At 38.6% G+C, this 23,487-nt stretch overlaps 3 protein-coding genes across 4 annotated transcripts in view; 1 reads left to right on the forward strand and 2 right to left on the reverse strand.

Annotated features, from left to right (window-relative positions):
* Positions 1 to 4,439: 4,439 nt before the first annotated feature.
* Positions 4,440 to 10,083, reverse strand: LOC135586168 (putative disease resistance RPP13-like protein 1). The gene is made up of 2 exons (XM_065100468.1): positions 5,175 to 10,083; positions 4,440 to 4,650 (listed from the first exon to the last, which is right to left on the reverse strand). Exons 1-2 carry the CDS (start codon positions 9,899 to 9,901, stop codon positions 4,638 to 4,640), a joined length of 4,740 nt encoding a protein of 1,579 aa, XP_064956540.1. The 5' UTR covers positions 9,902 to 10,083; the 3' UTR covers positions 4,440 to 4,637.
* A 3,816-nt stretch (positions 10,084 to 13,899) lies between these two features.
* On the reverse strand, positions 13,900 to 19,485 carry LOC103975187 (putative disease resistance RPP13-like protein 1). The gene is made up of 2 exons (XM_065099549.1): positions 14,571 to 19,485; positions 13,900 to 14,077 (listed from the first exon to the last, which is right to left on the reverse strand). The coding sequence occupies exon 1, from the start codon at positions 19,483 to 19,485 to the stop codon at positions 14,605 to 14,607; it is 4,881 nt and encodes a 1,626-aa protein (XP_064955621.1). The 3' UTR covers positions 13,900 to 14,077; positions 14,571 to 14,604.
* Positions 19,486 to 20,358: 873 nt separating this feature from the next.
* Positions 20,359 to 23,487, forward strand: part of LOC135608052 (F-box/kelch-repeat protein At5g15710-like) — a 5,136-nt gene continuing 2,007 nt past the window's right edge. For both annotated transcript variants that reach the window (XM_065100469.1, XM_065100471.1), the window contains exon 1: positions 20,359 to 21,519. In XM_065100469.1, the coding sequence (XP_064956541.1) occupies positions 20,424 to 21,509 (1,086 nt within the window). In that variant the 5' untranslated portion in view covers positions 20,359 to 20,423 and the 3' untranslated portion in view covers positions 21,510 to 21,519. The remainder of the gene's footprint in view (positions 21,520 to 23,487) is intronic.

The following is a 23,487-nucleotide window of genomic DNA, read 5'->3' on the forward strand; positions in this document are numbered from 1 at the left end:
TTGAAAATAAAATAAATAATTACTAAAATAGATGATACACTCTAAATGCTTTTTAGGATGTAGAAAATGATTTAGATGCAAATTTAAACTTCGGAAGGATGAATATAAAATTTTTAATTAAGTGTCTCATGTTTTCTTTTTCTCATATAATGCTCTTTTTATAAAATACAAATACCCTTCACATTAACATAACCTTACAAAGAAAATGACTTAGGTAAATAGTCATTAAACTAGAAAAAAAATCAATTTAAAGTGAATCGGTTTGCTGCGATCTCTCATTCTCCATGCCCTACGGTTAAAAATTTTACTTTTTAATCCTATTGAGCCAATTTTATCTTCAGTATATCTTTAAATTTAAAATTTTTAGGATTTGATATATTCTCCGAAGAAGACTCAATTTAGAATTACATTGATTGCTTAAATGGTTTAAAAAAACTTTTCGGAAAGGTATATATTAAAAATCTACCTTCTAATATATCTTTCTAGCCATTTGTTTGTGAAAAAAGGTAAATATTTTTGTTAGCTTGCTTGTTCTGAAAAACAGAAAATTTGTTGTTTGGTTAGAAATGAAAAAAATTGGGGTAACAATGATTGCTTAGGATGGAAAACTTTATAGATTTCTCTCATGTACATCTGAATCTTGTCCCACGTAATTGAAATTATTTTTGACTTAAAAATATTTTAATTTCAGTTTACAGTAACTAAAAAAAAGTAAGATGACATGAATTCAGCCTTTTAAAGATGGAATTCACTTAAACTGCCGAACTTATAAGAGTTAAAAATAGAAAAATATTCTTTTTTGAGAAATCACCTCATATCATTGAGAATGGGCTATGAAGTGACTTTTGACCACTTTTTCATTTTTTTTGTTCATTTAAATTAGGAATTTATAATTATTTGATTCAATTTAAGACTGATATTAGTAAATTATTAGTTTTTGGGTCAATTAGTGTTCTATTTTCCTCTTCATTTTACTTTGACAATGTTTTCCTATGACGCTAGATGAATTTTTTTAAAAATCAATAAAATACTATTTAAAATTAGAGTAAATCAAGCCGTTTTTTTACTAACTCACCCTCCAATCACCTTTAAACTTTGAGAATCAGTTAAGTGAATTTTGATCATTTTTTTCTTTGTTATTTATTTAAAATGTGAATTGACAATTATTTGATCCCACCTAAGTTTGAAATTGTTTTTTTTTTTTTTTGGTCAAATAATGGTTTGTTTACTTGTTTTCCCTCAAAAACCTTGTACTTTACATTGATATCCAAGAAATCTTGATTATTTTTAAAGAAAAACTTGAGTTAGACTGATATTTTTTTTTTACAGGGTTAACATTATTTCTGGTCCTTTATTAGAAAGCAATATAACCCTATTCAAAATAGTATAACTCATGTATTAAAAACTTATTTTTTTCATGTTAGAAAGCAATATAAACACGTCTTGTAAACATTTTGAATCAGTGAACAATGGTTTCCAAAATATGTTTTCTGTTCATCTACAGAGTCTTGAAATGCTTTCTAAGTATGATGAAAGTAGTCGAGCTATAGTCAGATTGCTATCTTCCTCTGTTTCCTGGCTGGTTAAAATATCTCTGCTTTCATCTCTGATCATCTTATGTTTTTGATATACATAAAATGCAGGGTATTAAATCACTATTGGATGTCTTTGATTGCAGCAAAATAATACATGAAAACCGTGTTTTTTTCTACTTCTTTGGGTATTGGAAGAAAATTTTCCTTGATTTCTTATGATCGTAAAACTCTCAACCTCTGTTTCTTCTTCTGCACTGTGAAGTGGGTACGAGCTAATCGGGCATTATTACCTCCTTAGGATTCGTGCATCCATCTGATCAATGGTGCGTATAGTGGAGGGCTGCGGTGCTTGATCCTAATCCGTTCGTTCATCTCTGATGGCCCCGCTCCCACTTGAAATCTGACCCGTCCAAGGCTTCCCCATTGTTTAAAATGGAGAACATCCGCCATCCTGGACGTTGGTGTCCGCAGTCGTCTGCGGTGAGATTCATCTGCATTCATCGCTCGAAAGGTTTAGATCTTTTCATTTGCGCCATTTGATCTGCGGGTTTTGTCCACCGTCTTGATTTCTTTACATTCGACTTTTTGTTTTCAGGCTTTGATTCTGATTCTTTATTACCAATTTTCATCCAAGATATATGGCGAGCGAGACATTCCAAGTGCTTTGTTTTCGTCTTTTGTGGAATGGAGTGTGCCGGATTTGTAGTCGTAATCTAATGGGGAAATAGTTGGCGTTATTAATTGGTCGATTAATATGGTTATCGAGCTCATTCTTTTAATTTGTTGATAGAACTTATTATATAGTTTGGAACTGATCAATAAGATGAGTCAATTGCGTTCATTTTTTTTTGGAATATATACATCAGATCGATACTGTAATATGTAATTTCAGGTATGAATTATGAAATGAATTATACACCAACCTGCTCGAACATGTCAACTGCTTCTATTGATTAGATCCATTTCTCTAACTTTTCGGGTGTATGCTTGTCAACTTTAACAATACCTTGAAAATTATTTGAACTTGCTTGCTTATAAATGTCAAATAGAAATCAAGCTGGACCTACTTATTGAGCTAATTTATATGGGCTTGGAATCACATTTTGAGTTTTGTAGAGCTGGTATTAACACAATGTGTATCTATTCCACTGAACTCCAAGAATGAGGTTAATTAATAATAGCATTAAGAAGAAAGAGCCATATATATATATATATATATATATACATTTTATTAGCATTTGGAGGCTTCCACACTCTTCAATGATGTCATTTTATTAGTCTCCAATTTTTCTAATATTTGATATCGTTCTTCAAAAAATATTTTATTTCGATGTCATGAGAGGGTAAGTGAAAAAGAAAAAAAGAAACCTAATATGATAGAGGAGAAATAATTGATAATACAACAGTTTTGTGGGAATTTAAAATTTTTATATATTTTTTTAATTCAGAGTAACAGTTAGCAGTGGTTAATTAGGTCTTATTAGATTGATGTCAATGGGAGTAACATATGTGGAGGAACAAAATATATTGGAACATTTACGCTATATTAAAATGTGTATGGGCAAATCTGTTATTTCCAAACTTTAAAAAGATATATATATGTAAGTTTATATACAAAACTCATGCTTTAAAGGAGCAAAAATTATGACCAAATAGAGTGGGAAATGAGAGAATATAATGCAAGGTAGATCATAGTCTACACCCAGGTAACTAAAGATTTAGTTGAACTATGTTAGATTCTACCATATTTGGGTACTAGTCTAGATCAGTGTTTTTATTTTTATTTTTTGTATGTTCTTGTGCTTCTTGGGGGAATTGCTTTTTATACATTTTTGAGTAGTAAAACATGGTGAAATACCTTTTTTTTACCTGAGTTTGTGAATGTAAAGTTTTTTTTTTCTATTAAGGAACAGATCAAGTCTAGTTGAATTAATGTTAAAATCAAAGTTGATTGGATTCAAATGGCAGAAGAAGAATAATAAGAAACACATAGGTGAGAAGTCTTCTCTTTCCTTGTATCTAAAAGTATGTAAATATTATGCTATATGAAAGAATTGAAATCCTAGATAAATATATCTTGAAGGATAAACTATAATTAAATTAGTTCATCTGATATGACTTAAAAATTTACAGATAATATTTAGTATCATTTATTTATTTAGCCCCTTGAACATTATCCCATAAAATGATATTAACACTTTATAATTTGATTTAGGATAGGTGATTTTATCATGCATTGCTTTCAAGTTTCAACAACAAACTTCAATCTCCTTTTTAACTCTTAGTTGTGTTTCTCTACTTTATTACTGTATATCGTGTTTTACTTCTTCCACTCCATACTGGTGTTTGAACTATTCATCAATGGATAGTCATAAGAAGTGTGAACTTCTTCTTGCATTTTAATTTCTTTTGAAGTTTTTAATTATTTAGCATCATTAACTCTCGTCAGTTTCATCAATGGATAGTCATAAAAAGAATGCAAATGTCCTACAACTGTTCTTCACACTGATCAAAAGAGAGATGTGGTATGAGATACATAGAAAAATTTTGTGCAAATTAAATGAAAAGTATGGTGGAATGGAAGAGTGTGTTGAACCAAATTCTATTAATATATATTAATTGCTATACCTTGTGAGTTCATATTAATATATACTAACTGTGTTCATAATTGTTATGAACACAGTTAATATGTGTTCTTAGCGTATGACAGTCGCTTGTGCACAATACAGTGACCAATCGGATGTCCCAACAGAGATGATTTCTACATATTACTATAAAACAATTCTATTTATAAAAACAAAAACAATTGTGTCAATCAAAAAGGGAAGTTATAACAACATCCAAGCTAGTAGAAAGCTTGCATCAATCCACCGTCACAAAGTTATAAATTTTCCTACAGAAATATAAGATTAAAAAATCTTATTTATTACATATTTCAATCTATAATCAATCCACTCACAACACATACAACAAAATGGATAACTTCTTAAAAGTTTATAACATTCAAGTTCGAATAACACACATACAAAATAATCTAAATGTGCAATATTGTTCAATACAAAAGACACTTAAATCTTTCTTCATATCATATCCACAAATGAGCTACTCCTTCGATCTGCAATTAAAAAATATATATATGAGAAAAGAAAACATTGTAACTCACATACAAACAAAATTTATCATAATTAAGTATGTTTTTTTTTAAAACATAAGACTCATTTAAACATTCAATGCATGCGTTCTAAAACATACATAAATATCAATTTTTTGTTTACATATAATTTACAAAACTTAAAATTTATACGTATTTTAAATGCTAAATAAATTGCTTATCATACCTTTTTTTTTCAAGAAACATATATTTAAATATATTTTCATAATAAAAGCATAATACAACTAAAACCATATATCATATCATAAATCATTATAGCATAAAGAATTGTCATTAACTAGTCATAAAAAAAACATAAATATAGTTGAGGATTCAGCGTAGAGAAATAAATTGTTCCTTTTACAATTAAACCCTTGTATTTAGTTTTACTATTAGAGTGGTCTCAGAGACTCGGAGGCAAAACCAACCGAAAACAACGAAAAACCAATTGCGTCGATGCGGAGAAGCAATGGTTGGATGTGATGTACCTTAATATATTCCATTGGGTGATATTCGAAAATCGACCCGAACTCTTCATCTCGGCCAAGTGCTTCTCCAGCTGCTCCGTCAGCATCGCATCGCAGCCTTCGAAACGTAGATTCATGAGGGACGTCGGCAGCCCCTTCTCCGGTACCGACTGAATCTCCGGACATCCAATTATTGTTAAAAGCCAGAGGGAGGGAAGGGCATGCAACTCTCTCGGTAGCGATTGTAGATTATTGCAATTCTTGAATTTTAGCGATCTGAGAGCTGTGAGGCTTCGAAACAACTGCTCCTCCTCACCAAACATCGTCGCTCGAGGAAAGTTTGAGATTGTGAGAACACGGACGTATGGAAGTGTCCTTCTTAAGAGCGATAGTTTAAACAGGGCTGTGTCGTCGATGCATAATTTAGGCACCGACAAACCCTCCACTTGCTCATTCCCTTCATTCAGCAACAGCTTGGGACATAGTTTGATGGTCAATTCTCTGAGGGATTTGAGAGCTCGCAACTCGTCTATTGATCTCAACTCACCACATTTCCAAATGCTCAGAGATTCAAGTCGTTTCAGGTGAAGCAGCGACGTTTCAGGAAGAGACTCTATGGACGGGCAGCCGCCTATTTCCAATCGTGTGAGTGAGGTCAGGTTGTGCAGGCAGCCCGGTAGCAATTTTCCCAGATTCCCACAGTCAGACAGCATTAGTTCCTTGGTTGAGGGTGGGAGGAGGATGTCATTGTCCCCATCTTGCGTCATGCTCAAGAGCTTCGGGCAACTGCTGATTGACAACTTCTCAAGGGAGGTGAGTTCTTTAAACTCCTTCACCGGCAGCCACACGAGTTCAGCGCATTCCAATATCGCAATGTCACCGATATTTTGGAAGCTGTGCGATAGCAACCCTTCTTCCAGATTTCTTAGATTTGGACATTTTCGTATTCTCAATGTTGAAAGAGAAGCAGTTATGCAATTGCCGCCTCCATGGATTCCTTCCCATAACCCTGGCAGTTCTGTCAATCCGACTTCATCTATTTCTAATGTTTCAAGTGATGGAGGGAGGGGAGGCAACCTCTTAAGCCTCGGGCATCTTCCAATTTCAAGATTTCGCAAGCAGGGAAACAACTGTCGATCATCAACCCAAGACCACTCTTCCCATTCTGGCATGTCCGTGAACGTGAGCTCCTCCAAGCTAGGAAAACACTTGCCTTGGTCTCTAGAACCAAAGAATCCATCATCCACCTTCTTCACTGCTGGCATTCTCTCGATGCAAAGATCCTTGAGACTCGGGAGTTGTCCAAGACAAGGGAGTCCCTCACATTCTGGGATGTCCTTCAGCTCGACCTTTTCGAGACTACATAATTTTAATTCTGAAACTGTCATACTGTTGCTACTTCCATCGATTTTTGTCCATAACCTTGGAACTTCTGTCGTCCCGACTCGACATAATGACAGTGATTCAATTTTAGGAGGGAGGGGAGGCAACCTCTTAAGCCTCGGGCATCTTTCAATTTGAAGTTTTCGCAAGCAGGGAAACAGCTGTCGGCCATTAGCCCAAGACCACTCTTCCCATTGTGGCATGTCCCTGAACGTGAGCTCCTCCAAGCTAGGAAAACACTTGCTTTCGTCTCTAGAACCAAAAAATCCATCACCCACCTTCTTCACTGCTGGCATTCCCTCGATGTGAAGAACCTTGAGACCCGGCAGTTGACCAAGACAAGGGAGTTCCTCACATTCTGGGATGTCCACCAGCTTTATCTCTTCAAGACTATATATTTTCAATTCTGAAACGATCATACTGCTGCTACTTCCATCGATTTCTTCCCACAATCTTGGAACTTCTGTCAACCCGACTTCACATAATGATAGTGACTCAACTGAAGTAGGGAGGGGAGGCATCCTCTTAAGCCTCGGGCAACTTCCAATTTCAAGATTTCGCAAGCAGGGAAACAACTGTCGATCATCAGCCCAAGTCCACTCTTCCCATTCTGGCATGTCCCAGAACTTGAGCTCCTCCAAGCTAGGAAAACACTTGCCTTGGTCTCTGGAACCAAAGAATCCATCGCCCAACTTCTTCACTGCTGGCATTTTCTCGATGCGGAGAACCTTGAGACACGGCAGTTGTCCAAGACTCGGGAGTTCCTCCAATGCCACAATTTTCTCCAGCACTAGCTCTTCCAGATTAGGCAAGAACTTGCTCTCTGTACTTAATTCATGACTTATTTGTTTCACTGCTGGCATTCCCTCCACGTAAAGGTTCTTCAGATTCGGTAGCTGTCCAATACATGAAAGATCCTTCCATGCTTTGCAGTTTATCAATCTAAGAGTTCCCAGATGCACTAACAATTGTGCCTGCAGCCAACTGGGTGATCTGACACCACTGTACCCTTCTATCGTCAAACGTTTGAGAGCCTGATGTGGTTGGAGACCTTCGAGTACCTCCTCCGACACAACTAATTCATTGCCGTCCAAACTAGAGCCATCATCTGATGTCCATTCTAAGACTAGTTCATCAAGGTACTGTTTGTTGTTCAGATTAGCCTTGCTTGCTTCTTGTTTACTCTCAACGTTCTCGAGGTTGGTAATTCGAAGTCGTCCATGAAGTTGTTTCAGACTGCCTAATTGGGCAACCTCGTGTCCCTGATCCTTGAGTACTTTGAATGAAGACAATCCTTGAAGAGAAGTCAGCTTCCCAACATTATTTATCTTGGAAATTATTTCGTCTGCTGCGTTAAGATGCATCAAGTTGATCAACTTGCTCATGCCGTGCGGGAAACTCTGTAGTTCACAGCCCTGCAGAAACAGTACTCGCAAATTGTAAAGACCACATAGTGACTCCGACAGTCTACAAATCTGACGGTTGTAGGATATGTCAAGGTAGCGGAGGTGTATCAATTCACCAATTGTCTCAGGCAACTCCCGCAAGCCACACCCCTGCAATATCAACACTCGAATGTTTTTTAATTTTTCAAACTGAATGAACAAAGGGCTCCCGACTCGAAAGCCAAACCAAAAATTCTTGGATTTAATCACGAGGGTCCGTAATTTATCATAACAAGAGAGCTCCATTAACTTAGTTCCATCGGTTAATGTTGCTGATAGATGACGAGTCGTATTAGGGACCTCTTTCGACTCATCATTGATCCTGCAAAACTCTCCCTCTGAAATAAATTGAGCAAGATCGTGTATGAGGTCATGTATCACATACATCGATCCCCAAGGAGCTTCCTGAAAGAAAGACCTATTCACTAAGTCAAGGAAGTAGCGGCTTCCTGTATCCTCCATCGTCATATTGTTGTCTTGAGCAACGTAGCCTTCTGCCATCCAAAGTCGGATCAAGTCTCGTTCATCAAACGGACGATCTATGAGGAAGAGGGAACAGAAAACAAAGCACCGCTTTAGGTGTGAGGGAAGACATTGATAGCTCAGTTGTAGGACTGGCAGGACACTCTCTACGTTTTGCGGTAGTTTCCATATTTCACTCCCTGCGATGATTCTCCATTGTTCCTCATTCATCTGCGCCTTCAACAACCCGCCTACCGTCCTTGCCGCAAGTGGCAACCCCTTCAACCTGCCAACGATCTTCTTTGCTATGGCTTCTAGCTGTGGAAATTCACCGGCGTCTTCGGAACCAAATGCACATTTTTTGAACAATTTCCAATAGCTGGCTTCATCCAGACCTCCTAGATGGATCCGATTGCCAACCATTTCTGCAATCTTTTCAGAGCGAGTTGTAACCAAAATCTTGCTTCCTGGTACTCCGTACCCCAATGGTGCACGAAATCTATCCCAGTTCTGTCTGTTCTCGTCCCACACATCGTCGAGGACAAGAAGGAACCTTTTTGAGGTCAACTTCTCCTTAACTTCCTCTTGAAGTGTATTAAGGTTGCTGAGATCACACGTCTTTCGGGTTAAGGATTCTATGATCTCTTTTGTAAGCCTCTCCACGTTGAAGTCGTCGGATACACAGACCCAGACCTTATGATGAAAATAGTCCTTCACCTTCTCGTGGTGGTAGGCATGCTGAGCAAGAGTAGTCTTTCCGACCCCGCCGATCCCAAAAATAGTCAAGGTAGAGATGCTACTGTTGCTGGATCCGGATCCATCGGCCGATTTCATCAACTGTTCCAGAAGGTGATTCAGCTGTTCGTCTCGTCCGAATACTTGAGTTTCTATCGGAAAGGAAGTGGTGGTTCGAGGCACTACTGACGTTATCATCTGTTTCTCATCAGCATCTAATTTACCAATGAAATGCTCGATGTCAGTAGTATATTTATCTAAATTCGTCTGAATTTTCCTCACTCTAATCACATCATCATCTTCTCTACCGAAGAAGCGACTGACACGTTCAGAAATTTTTCTTTTTTTCCTCGTAGGGAGACGAGAAGAAGAAGATGATTGGTTACTTGCCTCATACCCCTGAGCTCCTTGTTGCTCGATCTGTTGCTTCATAACCCGGAACTGGATCTCATCAAGCAAGTCGTCAGCGTCATAAACAGTGTCCTTCAGTTTCATCAGCAATTCCTTCAATCGCTTTTTCGTGTCTTCATCTTTAATCCACATGTTCTCGACTCTGCCGATGATGCGCTCAGTCCCCGAAAGAGTATTCCTCAGCTTGTCGAGGTCAGCAACTCCGGGCTCCTCCAAAACCCTTCCGATCAAATAGTCGCTGATCTGATCCTTCACTCTCCCGATTAAGGACGATCCGAGCGATCCCAAGCCTGCTAATATCCACGACGACATCGCAGTGCAGGGCTGATCCTTCTTTCTCCGAGCACAAAGGTTAGAGGATTCTCATAGTAGATGGATATTTTCAGCTGCAACGACTTCTCCTCCTCGAGAAGAAGCCATCGACAGGGCGGTTGGCGGCATCAATTATTGGAGTCTGCACGTGCTACGGACATTAGGAGGGTGCAGCATCAATTATTGGAACCAATTTTCCACCACTTTGGTTTTCTGGGAGCATGAGTTCGACCGGTTGTAGGACTTTCGAGGATGAGAAAGCAATTCCATCGAATTTTCTTCTGTCCGCTTAAGCCATCTCACTATCAAGAATCAGATGCATGATATGGTAACAAAGTTTTGCCTATAAGAGTCGTTTTCCGGTCGTAGACACAATAATTATTTTTATTTGCTGAAATTAAACTCAACTTATGGAAAATTATCTATTTGACGTTTATTATGATAATTTAATGTGTCTTCTTACTATTTGGTGTAGGTGCGAAAATAAAATAAATATTCACTAAAATAGATGATACACTCTGAATGAATACCTTTTTAGGATGTAATAAAACGATTTGCAGGTAAATTACACTAAGTATATCATATTTCTCTTAAAAAAATTATTTTTCATTATCTCATACCAAGTGTATCATATTTCTTTTTACCCATGTACTATCTATTCTTTTATAAAATATGAAAATACCTTTGATATTGACCTAGTCCTATAAAGAAAATGGTTTAGTCAATAGTGGTTAAAACAAAAACCCAAAAATCAGTTCAAAGTGAATGGATTCTTTTTTTTCTCTCTCTTCTCTTGTTGATGAATCAATTTATCGATATCTCTCTTTCTCCGAACCTTATTAAGTCAATTTTATCTTTTTCTTTATATCTTAATCTTCGCCTTCTCTATATCTCTAGGTGCAAACCCTACGAGAAGACCCCACAAGGAATCCTTTTGAAGTCCACTTTACAAAAACAATCTATAAAATATTTATTATAATAATTTAATATATGATACTATTTGGTGTTTCTATAGAGTTGAAAATAAAATAAATGATCACTAAAATAGATGATACACTCTAAATACTTTTTAGGATGTAGAAAAATGATTTACATGCAAGTTTAAACTTCGGAGGGATGAATATATTTTTTTAATATAAATTATTGGATAAGAAATTCTCTAGGTTTTCATGTTGATTCCTATCATCTCGTATTGATCACTTTCTAATGCTTTTTGAAGTACTTTAGATAATATTTTTATCAAAAAACGCTTGATGAATTTTTTTAAAAATAGGGTCTCAACTACACTGATTTTCCACATGGTTATACTAACTCAAGATAGTATAACTCACCCTCCAATCACCTTTAAACTTTGAGAATCAGTTAAGTGAATTTTGATCAATTTTTTTTTTTTATTTATTTAAAATGTGAATTGACAATTATTTGATCCCACTTAAGGTTGAAATTGTTTTTTTTTTTTTTGGTCAAATAATGGTTTGTTTACTTGTTTTCACTCAAAAACCTTGTACTTTACATTGATATCCAAGAAATCTTGATGATTTTTAAAGAAAACTTGAATTAGACTGATTTTTTTTTTTTACAGGGTTAACATTATTTCTGGTCCTTTATTAGAAAGCAATATAACCCTATTCAAAATAGTATAACTCATGTATCATAAAAATTATTTTTTTTCATGTTAGAAAGCAATATAAACACGTCTTGTAAACAACATTTTTCTGAAATCAATTGTTATGTTCATGTTATGTTTTTTTTATATAGAGTAAATGGTATAGGCAAAATATTTGTTATGTGCTCAAAACGCAAGATATAGAAAAACTTTGTGCAACTTAAATGCAAAGTATGGTGGAATAGAAAAGTGTGTCGAATTACTATTATACATTGCATAATTGTTCCCAAAGCTTGAGCATCTTGATGAGTTAGAGCAAAAGCTCAATCTTATTTTCCTGGTTATCCTCCGAGCTATTACTGATGTGAGATCTCTACGGGTAGTCTTTTAGATTGTGATCAACAGGATGCTAATAATGATAGCGTACTCATCCTCGACGAGCAACTCGAGGAAACATGATTAGTTTTCCTACAATTAAAATATCTAACCTCATCTTTTTCTACTATGGATGTTGTGGTGGTGGTTGGATGGTTGCAGCAGGCCTTCTTTCTACCATGAAAAGGAGAACTGGCTCCCTGTTATGGTGTAGACTTAAATGCGAGCCTCAGATCTTTTCTTTTATAATCTGTTGACCAATTCTTCGTGAGTTGATAACTCAAGGATGGTCACTTGTTTTGCAATAAAGAGGCGTTGGCCTTCGGTTCTATAGCATCAGGTGCATTTAAATATTCTCAAAATGTCCACACCAAGCTGTCGTTCCTTTATAAACCACGGTGCAGAATATTATGGTCATCTGGAAACATGATGTCGACACTCATGTTCACCATGATCAAAGCCCACGTCCGACTCGACGAGTACGATTCACCATCACCCAACATTATTAAAGTTATTTCAATATTTTGTACATTATGATTTAGTTTCAAATTTCTATAGATTGCTAATACCATAAAAAAATTATCATATCCTAAAAAGCTTTCCGATCTACATTTATTAAACGTTATTAACAAATTAAGATAGTATCACTACATAAAATTAATACCACTATCTTCGGATTCAAGTTTAAAGTCTTAGTTACAATACTAGTTTTTTTAGACTTAATTGTCATCGACAATGGAGATATAAAATTTATTTAAAAAAATGATATTAGTGTACCTTGGTGCATGTATGTTAAAAAAGAAGAGTGTTTTTTTTCGTGAGATTATTATTATCAACAGTGATTTATCGATTGTTGTTTAGGACGAAATCAAGATGATTTACGTAAAGTCATACTCCAATGTATGCGTGTGCATCTTATGCAAAATTATTCTTACCTCTTGGATGATAAGAAATTTAGAAGATATTTGATATATCCTTATATGTCTTGATTTTTTTTTTATAATGTATGTATATAGAAAAAGGAATGAGAATACTAATTGACCGACCACATATGTTATCTTATATAGAAATATATATTATTTAGAGAGAAGAGTAGTTCTCTCAGCTAATTAATTTTTTATGCAATGTTCTATAGAGCTTTTTTGCTAACTCTACATTTTAACTAATAAATTGTACTTTTAGAACAAAGAAGTGGACTATTTGGTGTCAGTTTGGTTCTTGGCATTTTATGATTAGTGAACAAGTTCAAATAATTGAAAGATTGGTGGGTAGATCTCATATACTTTATGGACAAGATGCAAATCACCTAATTAAGGGTGATTTAGTGCATATAGCTCGTGCCAATGCATAATCTAAGGGTCAATATCTCTTTTTTTTTTTGTGCTTCTTTCTGTTATTTTTGTATTCTAAAAAATAGTTTCTACCATACAAGCATATGCTCCATATGACTTGTAAGTTATAATTAATATGGTAAGTACCTTATGATCATCCTTACTTATTTTTTGCGTCAAACCACAAGTAAGTCGCTTCATTTGTAGAGATGTCTGCTAAAACAAAAAAGAGTTGCCAGCCCCCTGTGGTATGACTTTAAGAGGTGAGTTCAGATGCAAAATCCATCTCAAGAAACAAAAAAGAGGTAAATGAGATTGACAAGATGCTCCTAAATCTCCATAAAATGACCATGAGATAAGTTATGTCAGCCTGCTATCTCCTCTCACAATGCATATGATAATTTCATTATGATTTTTGACATGATATATTATGTTCACTGAAAAGTTCTATTGTGTCAACTGATACAGTGCTATAGTATCAACTTCATAATCAATTACATGCTTAGAGATCATGTTGCGTGTTCTGAAATGTTCCACATTAATAAAGAATTTGATTCGTAAGAACAAAAGACAAATTCTTATGAGAACCTACTTAAGTTTTATGACAATTATTCTATAATTAGAATAATAATGGTTTCCCTAATTAAAGCATTTATTGGACAAAAGATAGACATGGAAACTTATAATTGACGACATACCATACCAAAATATCTAATTTTAAATAGTTTCTACATTCTACAATAAATTCAATAACTCCTTAAAAGTTCATAACATTCAAATCCAAATAGCACATTTAAAAAGTAATCTAAAGGTACAATCCTCTTAAATAGTTCTTCAAATGATATCCAGACCAACTCCTTTTATCTGAAAATTAAAAAAAAATTTATTTGAGCAAAGAAAACATTGTAACTCTCATACAGACAAAATTTATCATAATAAAGTATTTTTTAAAACATAAGAATTTTGTAAACATTCAATGCATGCGTTCTAAAATATACATAAATATCAATTTTTCATACACATATAATTTACAAAACTTAAACTTTATATGTATTTTAAATGCTAAATAAAATGCTTCTCATACTTTTTCTAAAAAGCAACATATATTTAAATATATTTTCATAATAAAAGCGTAATACAAGTAAAATAATTGTAGTATAAAGAATTGCCAATAACTAGTCATAAAAAACATAAATGTAGCGAAATAAATTGTGCCTTTTACAATTAAACCCTTACTAAGTCTTGTATTTAGTTATATGTTCTTGGATAAAAATCTAGCTATTACCGAGTGGTCTCACAGCCTAGGAAGGAAAACCATCCGAAAACAACGAAAACCCAATGGTTGGATGTGATGTACCTTCACGTATCTCCAATGGATCAACAGCCAAAAATCAACCCGAGCTCTTCATCTCGGCCAAGTGCTTTTCCAGCTGCTCCCTCAGCATCCGATGGCAATAACTGAAAATTAGATTCGTGAGGGACGTCGGTAGCCCCTTCTCAGGTAGCACCTGAATCTTCGGACATCTAATTATTTTTAAAAGCCGGAGGGAGGAAAGGGCATGCAACTCTCTCGGTAGCGATTGTAGATTCTCGCAATTGAAGAATTCTAGCGATCTGAGAGCTGTGAGGCTTCGCAACAACTGCTCCTCCTCATCAGACATCGTCGCTCGAGGAAAGTTTGAGATTGTGAGAACACGGACGGATGGAAGTATCCTTCTTAAGAGCGATAGTTTGAACAGGGCTGTGTCGTCGATGCATAATTCAGTTACCGACGAACCCTCCACTTGCTCATTCCCTTCGTTCAGCAACAACTCGTCTTTTGATCTCAGCTCACCACATTTCCAAAATTTCAGATATTTAAGCCGTTTCAGGTGAAGCAGCGACGTTGCTGGAAGAGACTCTATGCACCGGCAGTCGCCTATTTCCAATCGAGTGAGTGAGGTCAGGTTGTGCAGGCAGCCCGGTAGCAATTTTCCCAGATTCCCACAGTCAGACAGAACTAGTTCCTTGATTGAGGGTGGAAGGAGGATGTCATTGTCCCCATCTCGCGTCATGCTCAAGAGCTTCGGGCAACTGCGGATTGACAATTTCGCAAGGGAGGTGAGTTCTTTAAACTCCTTCACCGGCAGCCTAACGAGTTCCGCACATTCCGTTATCTCAATGTCACGGATATTTGGTAAGCTGTGCGATAGCAACCCTTCTTCCAGATTTCTTAGATTTGGACATTTACGTATTCTCAATGTTGAAAGAGAAGCAGTTATGCAATTGCCGCCTCCATGGATTCCTTCCCATAACCCTGGCAGTTCTGTCAATCCGACTTCATCTATTTCTAATGTTTCAAGTGGAGGAGGGAGGGGAGGCAACCTCTTAAGCCGCGGGCACTGTATAATTTCAAGTTCTCGCAAGCAAGGAAACAGCTGTCGGTCATCAGCCCAAGACCACTCTTCCCATTCTGGCATATCCCTGAACGTGAGCTCCTCCAAGCTAGGAAAACACTTGCCTTGGTCTCTAGAACCGAAGAATCCATCGCCCACCTTCTTCATTGCTGGCATTCTCTCGATGCGAAGAACCTCGAGACTCGGCAGTTGTCCAAGACAAGGGAGTTCCTCACATTCTGGGATGTCCTCCAGCTCAACCACTTGAAGACTATATATTTTCAATTCTGAAACAGTCATACCGATGCTACTTCCATCGATTTCTTCCAATAATCTTGGAACTTCTGTCAACCCGACTTGACATAACGACAGTAATTGAAGTGAAGCAGGGAGGGGAGGCGTCCTCTTAAGCCACGGGCATTGTACAATTTGAAGTTTTCGCAAGCAGGGAAACATCTGTCGGCCATCAGCCCAAGACCACTCCTCCCATTGTGGCATGTCGATGAACGTGAGCTCCTCCAAGCGAGGAAAACACTTGCCTTGGCCTGCAGAACCAAAGAATCCATCGCCTACCTTCTTCACTTCTGGCATTCCCACGATGCGAAGAACCTTGAGACTCGGCAGTTGTCCAAGACAAGGGAGTCCCTCACATTCTGGGATGTCCACCATCTCGACCTCTTCAAGGCAATATATTTTCAATTCTGAAACGGTCATAACGCTGCTACTTCTATCGATTTCTTCCCATAATCTTGAAACTTCTGTCAACCCGACTTGACATAATGACAGTGATTGAAGTGAAGGAGGGAGGGGAGGCATCCTCTTAAGCCTCGGGCATTGTACAATTTGAAGTTTTCGCAAGCAGGGAAACAGCTCTCGACCATCAGCCCAAGACCACTCTGCCCATGCTGGCATGTAACTGAAATTGAGCACCTCCAAGCATGGAAAACACTTGCCTTGACCTCTACAACCAAAGAACCCGTGGCCTACCTTCGTCACTGCTGACATTCCCTCGATGCGAAGATCCTTAAGACACGGCAGTCGTCCAAGGCTCGGGAGTTCCTCCAGTGCCATCATGTCCTTCAGCACAAGCTCTTCTAGATTAGGTAAGAACTTGTTCTCTGTACTTAATTCATGACTTATTTGTTTGACTGCAGGCATTCCCTTCACGTAAAGTTTTTTGAGATTCGGTAGCTGTCCAATATATGAAAGATCCTCCCATGCTTTGCAGTTTTTTATTTCAAGAGTTATCAGGTTCGCTAACAATTGTGCCTGCAGCCAACTGGGTGATCTGACTCCATTGTAACCTCTGATCGCCAAACGTTTGAGAGCCTGATGTGGTTGGAGACCTTCAAGTACCTCCTCCGACACAACTAATTCATTGCCGTCCAAACTGGAGCCATCATCAGATGTCCATTCTAAGGCCAGTGCACCAAGGTACTGTTTGTTGTTCAGATTAGCCTTGTTTGCTTCTTGTTTACTCTCAACGTTCTCAAGGCTGGTAATTCGAAGTTCTCCGTGAAGATATTTCAGACCGCCTAATTGGGCAACCTCGTGTCCCTTATCCTTGAGTACTTTAAATGAACACAGTCCTTGAAGAGAAGTCAGCTTCCCAACATCATTTATCTCGGAAATTATTTTGTCTTCTGCATTAAGATGCATCAAGTTGATCAACTTACTCATGCCGTGCGGGAAACCCTGTAGTTCACAGCCCCACAGATCCAGTACTCGCAAATTGTAAAGACCACATAACGACTCCGGCAGCCTCCTAAAGTAGAAGTTGTGGGATATGTCAAGATAGCGGAGGTGTATCGAGCCACCAATTGTCTCAGGCAACTCCCGCAAGCCACACCTCTGTAATATCAACACTCGAATGTTTTTTAATCTTTCAAACCGAAGGAACAAAGAGCCCTCGACTCCAATGCCATACCAATGACTTTTATAATTGATCATGAGGGTCCGTAATTTCTCATAACAGGGGAACTCTATTAACTTAGTTTTATCGGTTAATGTTGCTGACAGATGACGAATCGTATTAGGGATCTCTTTCGACTCATCATCATCGATCCTGCAAAACTCTCCCTCTGAAATAAATTGAGCAAGATCGTGTATGAGATCATGCATCACATATGCCGATCCCCAATGAGCTTCCTGAAAGAAAGACCTGTTCACTAACTCACGGAAGTAACCACTTCCTACAGCCTCGGGCGTCATATTGTCTTGAGCAACGTAGCCTTCTGCCATCCAAAGCCGAATCAAGTCTGGTTCATAAAATCGACAATCTTCGGGGAACAGGGAAAACAAAATAAAGCACCGCTTAAGGTGTGGGGGAAGACATCGATAGCTCAGTTGTAGGACTGGCAGCACACCTTCTTCGTCTTGCAGAAGTTGCCATATTTCACTCCCTGCGATGTTTCTCCAGTGCTTCTCAGTCAACTGCGCCTTCAACAACCCGCCTACCGTCTTTGCCGCAAGTGGCAACCCCTTCAACCTGCCAGCGATCTTCTTTGCTATGGCTTCTAGCTGTGGAAATTCACCTTCGTCTTCGGAACCAAATGCACATTTTTTGAACAATTTCCAATAGCTGGTTTCATCCAGACCTCCTAGAGGGATCGGATTGCCAACCATTTCTGCAATCATTTTAGAGCGAGTTGTAATCAAAATCTTGCTTCCTGGTTCTCCGTACCTCAACGGTGCACAAAATCTTCCCCATTTCAGGCTGTCCTCGTTCCACACATCGTCGAGGACAAGCAGGAACCTTTTTGAGGTCAAGTTCTTCTTGAGAACCACTTGAAGTGTATCAAGGTTGCTGAGATCACACTTATTCTCGGTTATGGATTCTATGATCTCTTTGGTTAGCCTTTCCACGTTGAAGTTGTCTGATACACAGACCCAGACCTCATGCTGAAAATAGTCCTTCACCCTCTCGTGGTTGTAGGCTTGCTGAGCAAGAGTAGTCTTTCCGACCCCTCCGATCCCAACAATAGTTAAGGTAGAGATGCCACTGTCGCTAGATCCGGATCCGTCGGCAGATTGCACCAACAGTCCCAGAAGGTGATTCAGCTGTTCCTCTCGTCCGAATACTTGAGTTTCTATCGGAAAGGAAGTGGTGGTTCGGGACACTACTGACGTTATCATCTGTCTCTCATCAGCATCTAATGTAGTAATGAGATCCTCGATGCAAGTAGTGATTTTATCTAACTTCATCTGATTTTCCCTCACTCTATTCACATCATCTTCTCTACCGAAGAAGCGACTGGTAAATTTAGGAACCGAAATTTTCATCTTTTTCCAAGGAAAGAGACCAGAAGAAGAAGAAGATGATTGGTTGCTTGCCTCATCACCCTGAGCTCCTTGTTGCTCCATCTGTTTCTTCAGAACCCGGAACTGGATCTCGTCAAGCAAGTCCTCAGCGTCATAAGCAGTGTCCTTCAGTTCCATCACCAATTCCTTCAATTGCTTTTTCGTGTCTTCGTCTTTAATCCACATGTTCTCGACTCTACCGATGATGTGCTTAGTCCCGGTAAGAGTAGTCTTCAGCTTGAGGAGGTCAGTTCCGTCTCCGGGCTTAGCTCCGACTCCGAACACCTCCGACAACCTCGGGATCGCATCGTCGCTGATCTTTTCTATCAAGCTCCCGATGAAAGCCTCTCCGAGCGATCCCAAGCCTGCTAGTATCCACGACATCGCAGTGCAGGGCTGATCCTTCTTCTCCGAGCACAAAGGGCAGACGATTCTCAGAGTAGATGGATATTTGCAGCGGCAAGGACTTCTCCTCCTCAAGAAGAAGTCTTCTTCGAAAGCGAGGTTGGCAGCATCAATTCGGAGGCTCCTATTGCTACGTACATGAGGAGCGTCGTCAAACGCCACCCACAACACTCTCACACAGCACGGCCACATATCTTCTTCTCGGAAACTCTCCCAACTTCGTTTGACTGATCTGAACCAATTCTGCACCACGTTCTGGAAGTGTGTATTCAACCAGCTATAGGACGTTCGAGTATTTCCACCTCTGTCCACTTTAATTATCTCACCAAATTCCACGAAACCAATTTACTTTCGTGGAATTCCACCATATGAGAACAAGTTTTGTCTCCTTGTGAAATCTTATAAGAGTTGTTTTCCGGTCGTAGACACAAGAATTAATTTTATTGGTTGAAATGAAACTTGACTTAATGAAAAATATCTCTTTGATGTTTATTATAATAATTTATTGTGTCATATTAACGTTGGTGCAGAGTAAAAAATAAAATAAATGTCCACTAAAATAGATGGTACACTATAAATGCTTTTTTAAGGATGTAGAAAAATGATTTACATGCAAATTATAACTTCAGAGGGATCAATATAAATTATTAGAAAACAGTATGAGAATGAAAGGCAAGTCTCCCTTTAGCTCCAGAAGAAGCACAAAAGCCACATCTCACACCCACTTTGAACCTATTTTGAATCAGAGCAAAAGAATTATAGAGCCAAAGTGAACTCATGAGACTGGTGGTTAATTAATTAACAATTGTTTGTGCAAAAAAATAGTCCATATATATATATATACATATACACATATATATATATATATACATATACATATACACATATATATATATATATATACATATATATATATATATGAAGGCGTTTTACCAGAAAAAAGGATTTTGTTTGAAGGAAATCTCCATACTTATTATCTATATTATTTATGCATATAAAAACTTTCTTTTTCACTATATCCTAATTAATAATATTTTTTTAATGTATTCTTCTATCTGTTCGGTCTTCGTGAACCCCACTCGGTCGGTCCATCGAGGAGTGGCGGAAAGCTTCTCCGTCGCGAGACGGCCATGGCGTCCGCCTTCGAGTGGGATCGGCTCCCCCACGACCTCCAACGCTCTATCCTTCTCCGCCTTCCCATATCCACGCTCCTCCTCTGCAAGTCCCTCTCGCGATCCTTCCTCGACACCATCCGCTCCCCCACGTTCCTCGACGCCTACTCCTCCCTCCGCCGCGGGCGTCGCTCCCGCCACCGCGACGACTTGTTCCTCCTCCTCTTCGCCGACTGCAGTCGCCACGGCCTGGCCGCTGCTTACCTCCCCTCCCGCGCCTGCTGGCTTCCCCTCCCCCTCCCCCCTTTGCTTAACCACATCCACGCCTCCGACGGCAGCCTCGTCGTCGCCGCCACCGGGAAGAACTCTGGCGAAGATGTCGTCTGCGATCTATTTTCCCGTACCGTAATCCCGATCCTTCCCCGGATGCCCCATTCCTACATCCTCTCTCTGATTGCCGACGAGGCCTCGTCCGATTTCAGGATCGTGGCCGTCGGCAGCCAGAAGCCCGTTGGGAACGCCCTTAATTCCGTCTACGTTTCCTCCCAGGTTTACGATTGCCGTTCTGGCCGATGGCAGCCCAAGGGGCAGCTCCCGGGGCACTACGCCATGCTTGGTAACGCGGTTTTCATGGATGGCTTGTTGTTCGTGCTCGGCCGCCTCCCTGATCATCTACTCACATTCGATCTGGACAGCGGGGAATGGAGCGTCGTAGATGTGGCTCTGCCGCCTCCTGTGTTTTGCTTGCATTTGTTGGTATTCGAGGGGAGGCTGTTGTTGGTTGGAGGTCTGGAAGAGGACGTGGTGATTGCAAGAATTGGAATTTGGGAGCTCGATTTAACTAAATCGGAGAAGGAATGGCGACTCTTCTGCTTTATGCCTGATGAGTATTTTCAGGAATTCAGCGTCAATGAGCTTGTTCATTTTCAGACCATCGACCGATTTGGGATTGTTTGTTTTTGCAACACCAGAGAGTCTGTTGTTTTAGTGTGTGATCTATCATCAAAAACATGGTGGTGGCTGCCCGCATTTGGGATGATTCCTAAGCGCAGAAGATCTTGGCTCGGGCATGCTTTGGATCTACCTATGGGATTGCTGAAGTGATTAATGGAAGGTAAAATGAAGAATAAGTGCTCTAGTTGATCAGTCTTGTTATGTCATTATGCAAATACAGGGCAATCTTTTATTTATTGTGGAAAGCTTTTATAAACTTGAAGCCTATTTCATGTGTATTTTGATTCTGCTATGCTTAAACCAGATGACTAGTTTCATTCCCATATATGTTGTTTAGTGCAATTTGAAGAAGCATCTTAATGTTGTTTTCATCCATCACTCTTTAGATTTTTACTAATTGACAGCACAATTAGCAGATTGATGGAACAAAAATGGGCAATAGGGTTATTTGTTTCTTGCTTTAAGGCCAAGCTGGCCACTTTAGGCTTTCTACACTTCCTTCTTTATCACATATCCTCTCCTCTGCCCCATTAAAAATTAACCTTGCGAACTCTACTCCCTTGTCGTAGACCAATAGGTTAATTGTAGCCACCAGCCCACTTACAAATAAAAAGCTTTACCTTGGAAGCACTCAAAGCTGTATACACAAATGCCATTTTCAATGGATATGTCTTCTTTGATCATTTTGATCTCTGTGCAATGCATCAACCAGACTTATAAGAAAGCACATTCAAATTTATTAGATAAGCAACAGCATACAAACTCAAATATGACATATGAAAGAAGCTTGGCTACATTTTCATCTTCAGGCCTTGCATCTTCATCCTCCTCAAAAATATTCTGCTTTACGTTGAACTACAAATTGTGCCAAATCATGACGATTGTGTGTACAATGTGAAACCATAACTGAAATGTTGTAATATGTTATTTTTGTCATTCTCTTGGTTGAACAGCTTTGAGGAAACTAAATAGTGTGAATCGTATAGAGGAAACTGTGTCAGTCTTGACTTTGTCGATCTGACTAATAGGAAATCCACTTGAGGATTCTGTTAGTTTCTTAAGAATCAATAGTTGAATGACAAGGTGCTTGTGTCATGATTCAGCCATCATTTTCAAGGAACTGTTTTTTTATTGCTTAAATTATTTAACAGTTATGCTTGTGATATCCACTTTGGTTATTGAGAGATTTGACCACAGTCCATGATCTGTATTGTCTTTAGATTGGACATTGCTAGCTGTCCAAGTGCTTGCAGAGGTTAGGAAAGGCACAGGGAATAAGTAACAAAAACTATATAGCATGTATAAATTTTTTTTGCTTAATTATCCAGTCATTTTAGACCTACCAAGAATCATGCATGATTTATACTGTTTATCTTATTTAATACATGTAAGTTTAACAAATACCTATCAATATGTAAGTTGCACTTTGTTCTTCCTTTTTCTCTTACTCAATAATCCCGTTTATCTGTAAGTTATTTATGAGTAACAACTACTTTTACTAATCTCCATGAGCACAATACTGAGTCCATTATTTTTATTCAGTCAGAGATTAAGCCAGATTGCTGATGAAATTTGAGACAAACAACCTGGATGACTTGATTCACCCCTGTTTATTGACCTTGCGAAATAGCAAGTTGTTTTACCCTAGACCAATGTCACGAACGGTCGTCGCGCACTCACAACAACTTTGTTCAACGAATCATTCGTCGCTTTTGCATATATGTATAGATGCTTGGCAGCATGTTTTGCCTTGATTTTGTGTTTTTGCTTGTAAAAATATAAGTTCGAACAGGTTGTAATGCTACAGTGTGACCGCTCACCGCGCCGGGCAAAGCAACCCCAAAATGACTTCGTTTTTGCGTGTCACGGCCTGTATTCTACAGACCGTTGCTGCACGCGAAATGTCAGCCATCTCAGCACCCTAGAGCCACTCGGGTGACACCATGAGGGATAGGGCTTCGGTATAATGTCGAGCGTTGAACAATCTTTACAAGTTCGCACGTTAACTTGACGGGAACTTGCCTTTGCCCCCGGCACCCGGTGAGCAGTTGTTTGTGAACTTGTAACTGTTCATTCAACCTTCTAAAGGCCTTGTTTTCCTCCTTCCTCTCTTTTCTCTCATGCACGC

The sequence above is a fragment of the Musa acuminata genome, chromosome BXJ2-3 (genome assembly GCF_036884655.1).
Source record: "Musa acuminata AAA Group cultivar baxijiao chromosome BXJ2-3, Cavendish_Baxijiao_AAA, whole genome shotgun sequence".
Lineage (NCBI taxonomy): Eukaryota > Viridiplantae > Streptophyta > Magnoliopsida > Zingiberales > Musaceae > Musa > Musa acuminata.

Bases quoted from the DNA above. Each gene is read 5' to 3' on its own strand.
- LOC135586168 (XM_065100468.1), bottom strand. From the start codon at position 9,901: ATGTCGTCGTGGATATTAGCAGGCTTGGGATCGCTCGGATCGTCCTTA.
- LOC103975187 (XM_065099549.1), bottom strand. From the start codon at position 19,485: ATGTGGCCGTGCTGTGTGAGAGTGTTGTGGGTGGCGTTTGACGACGCT.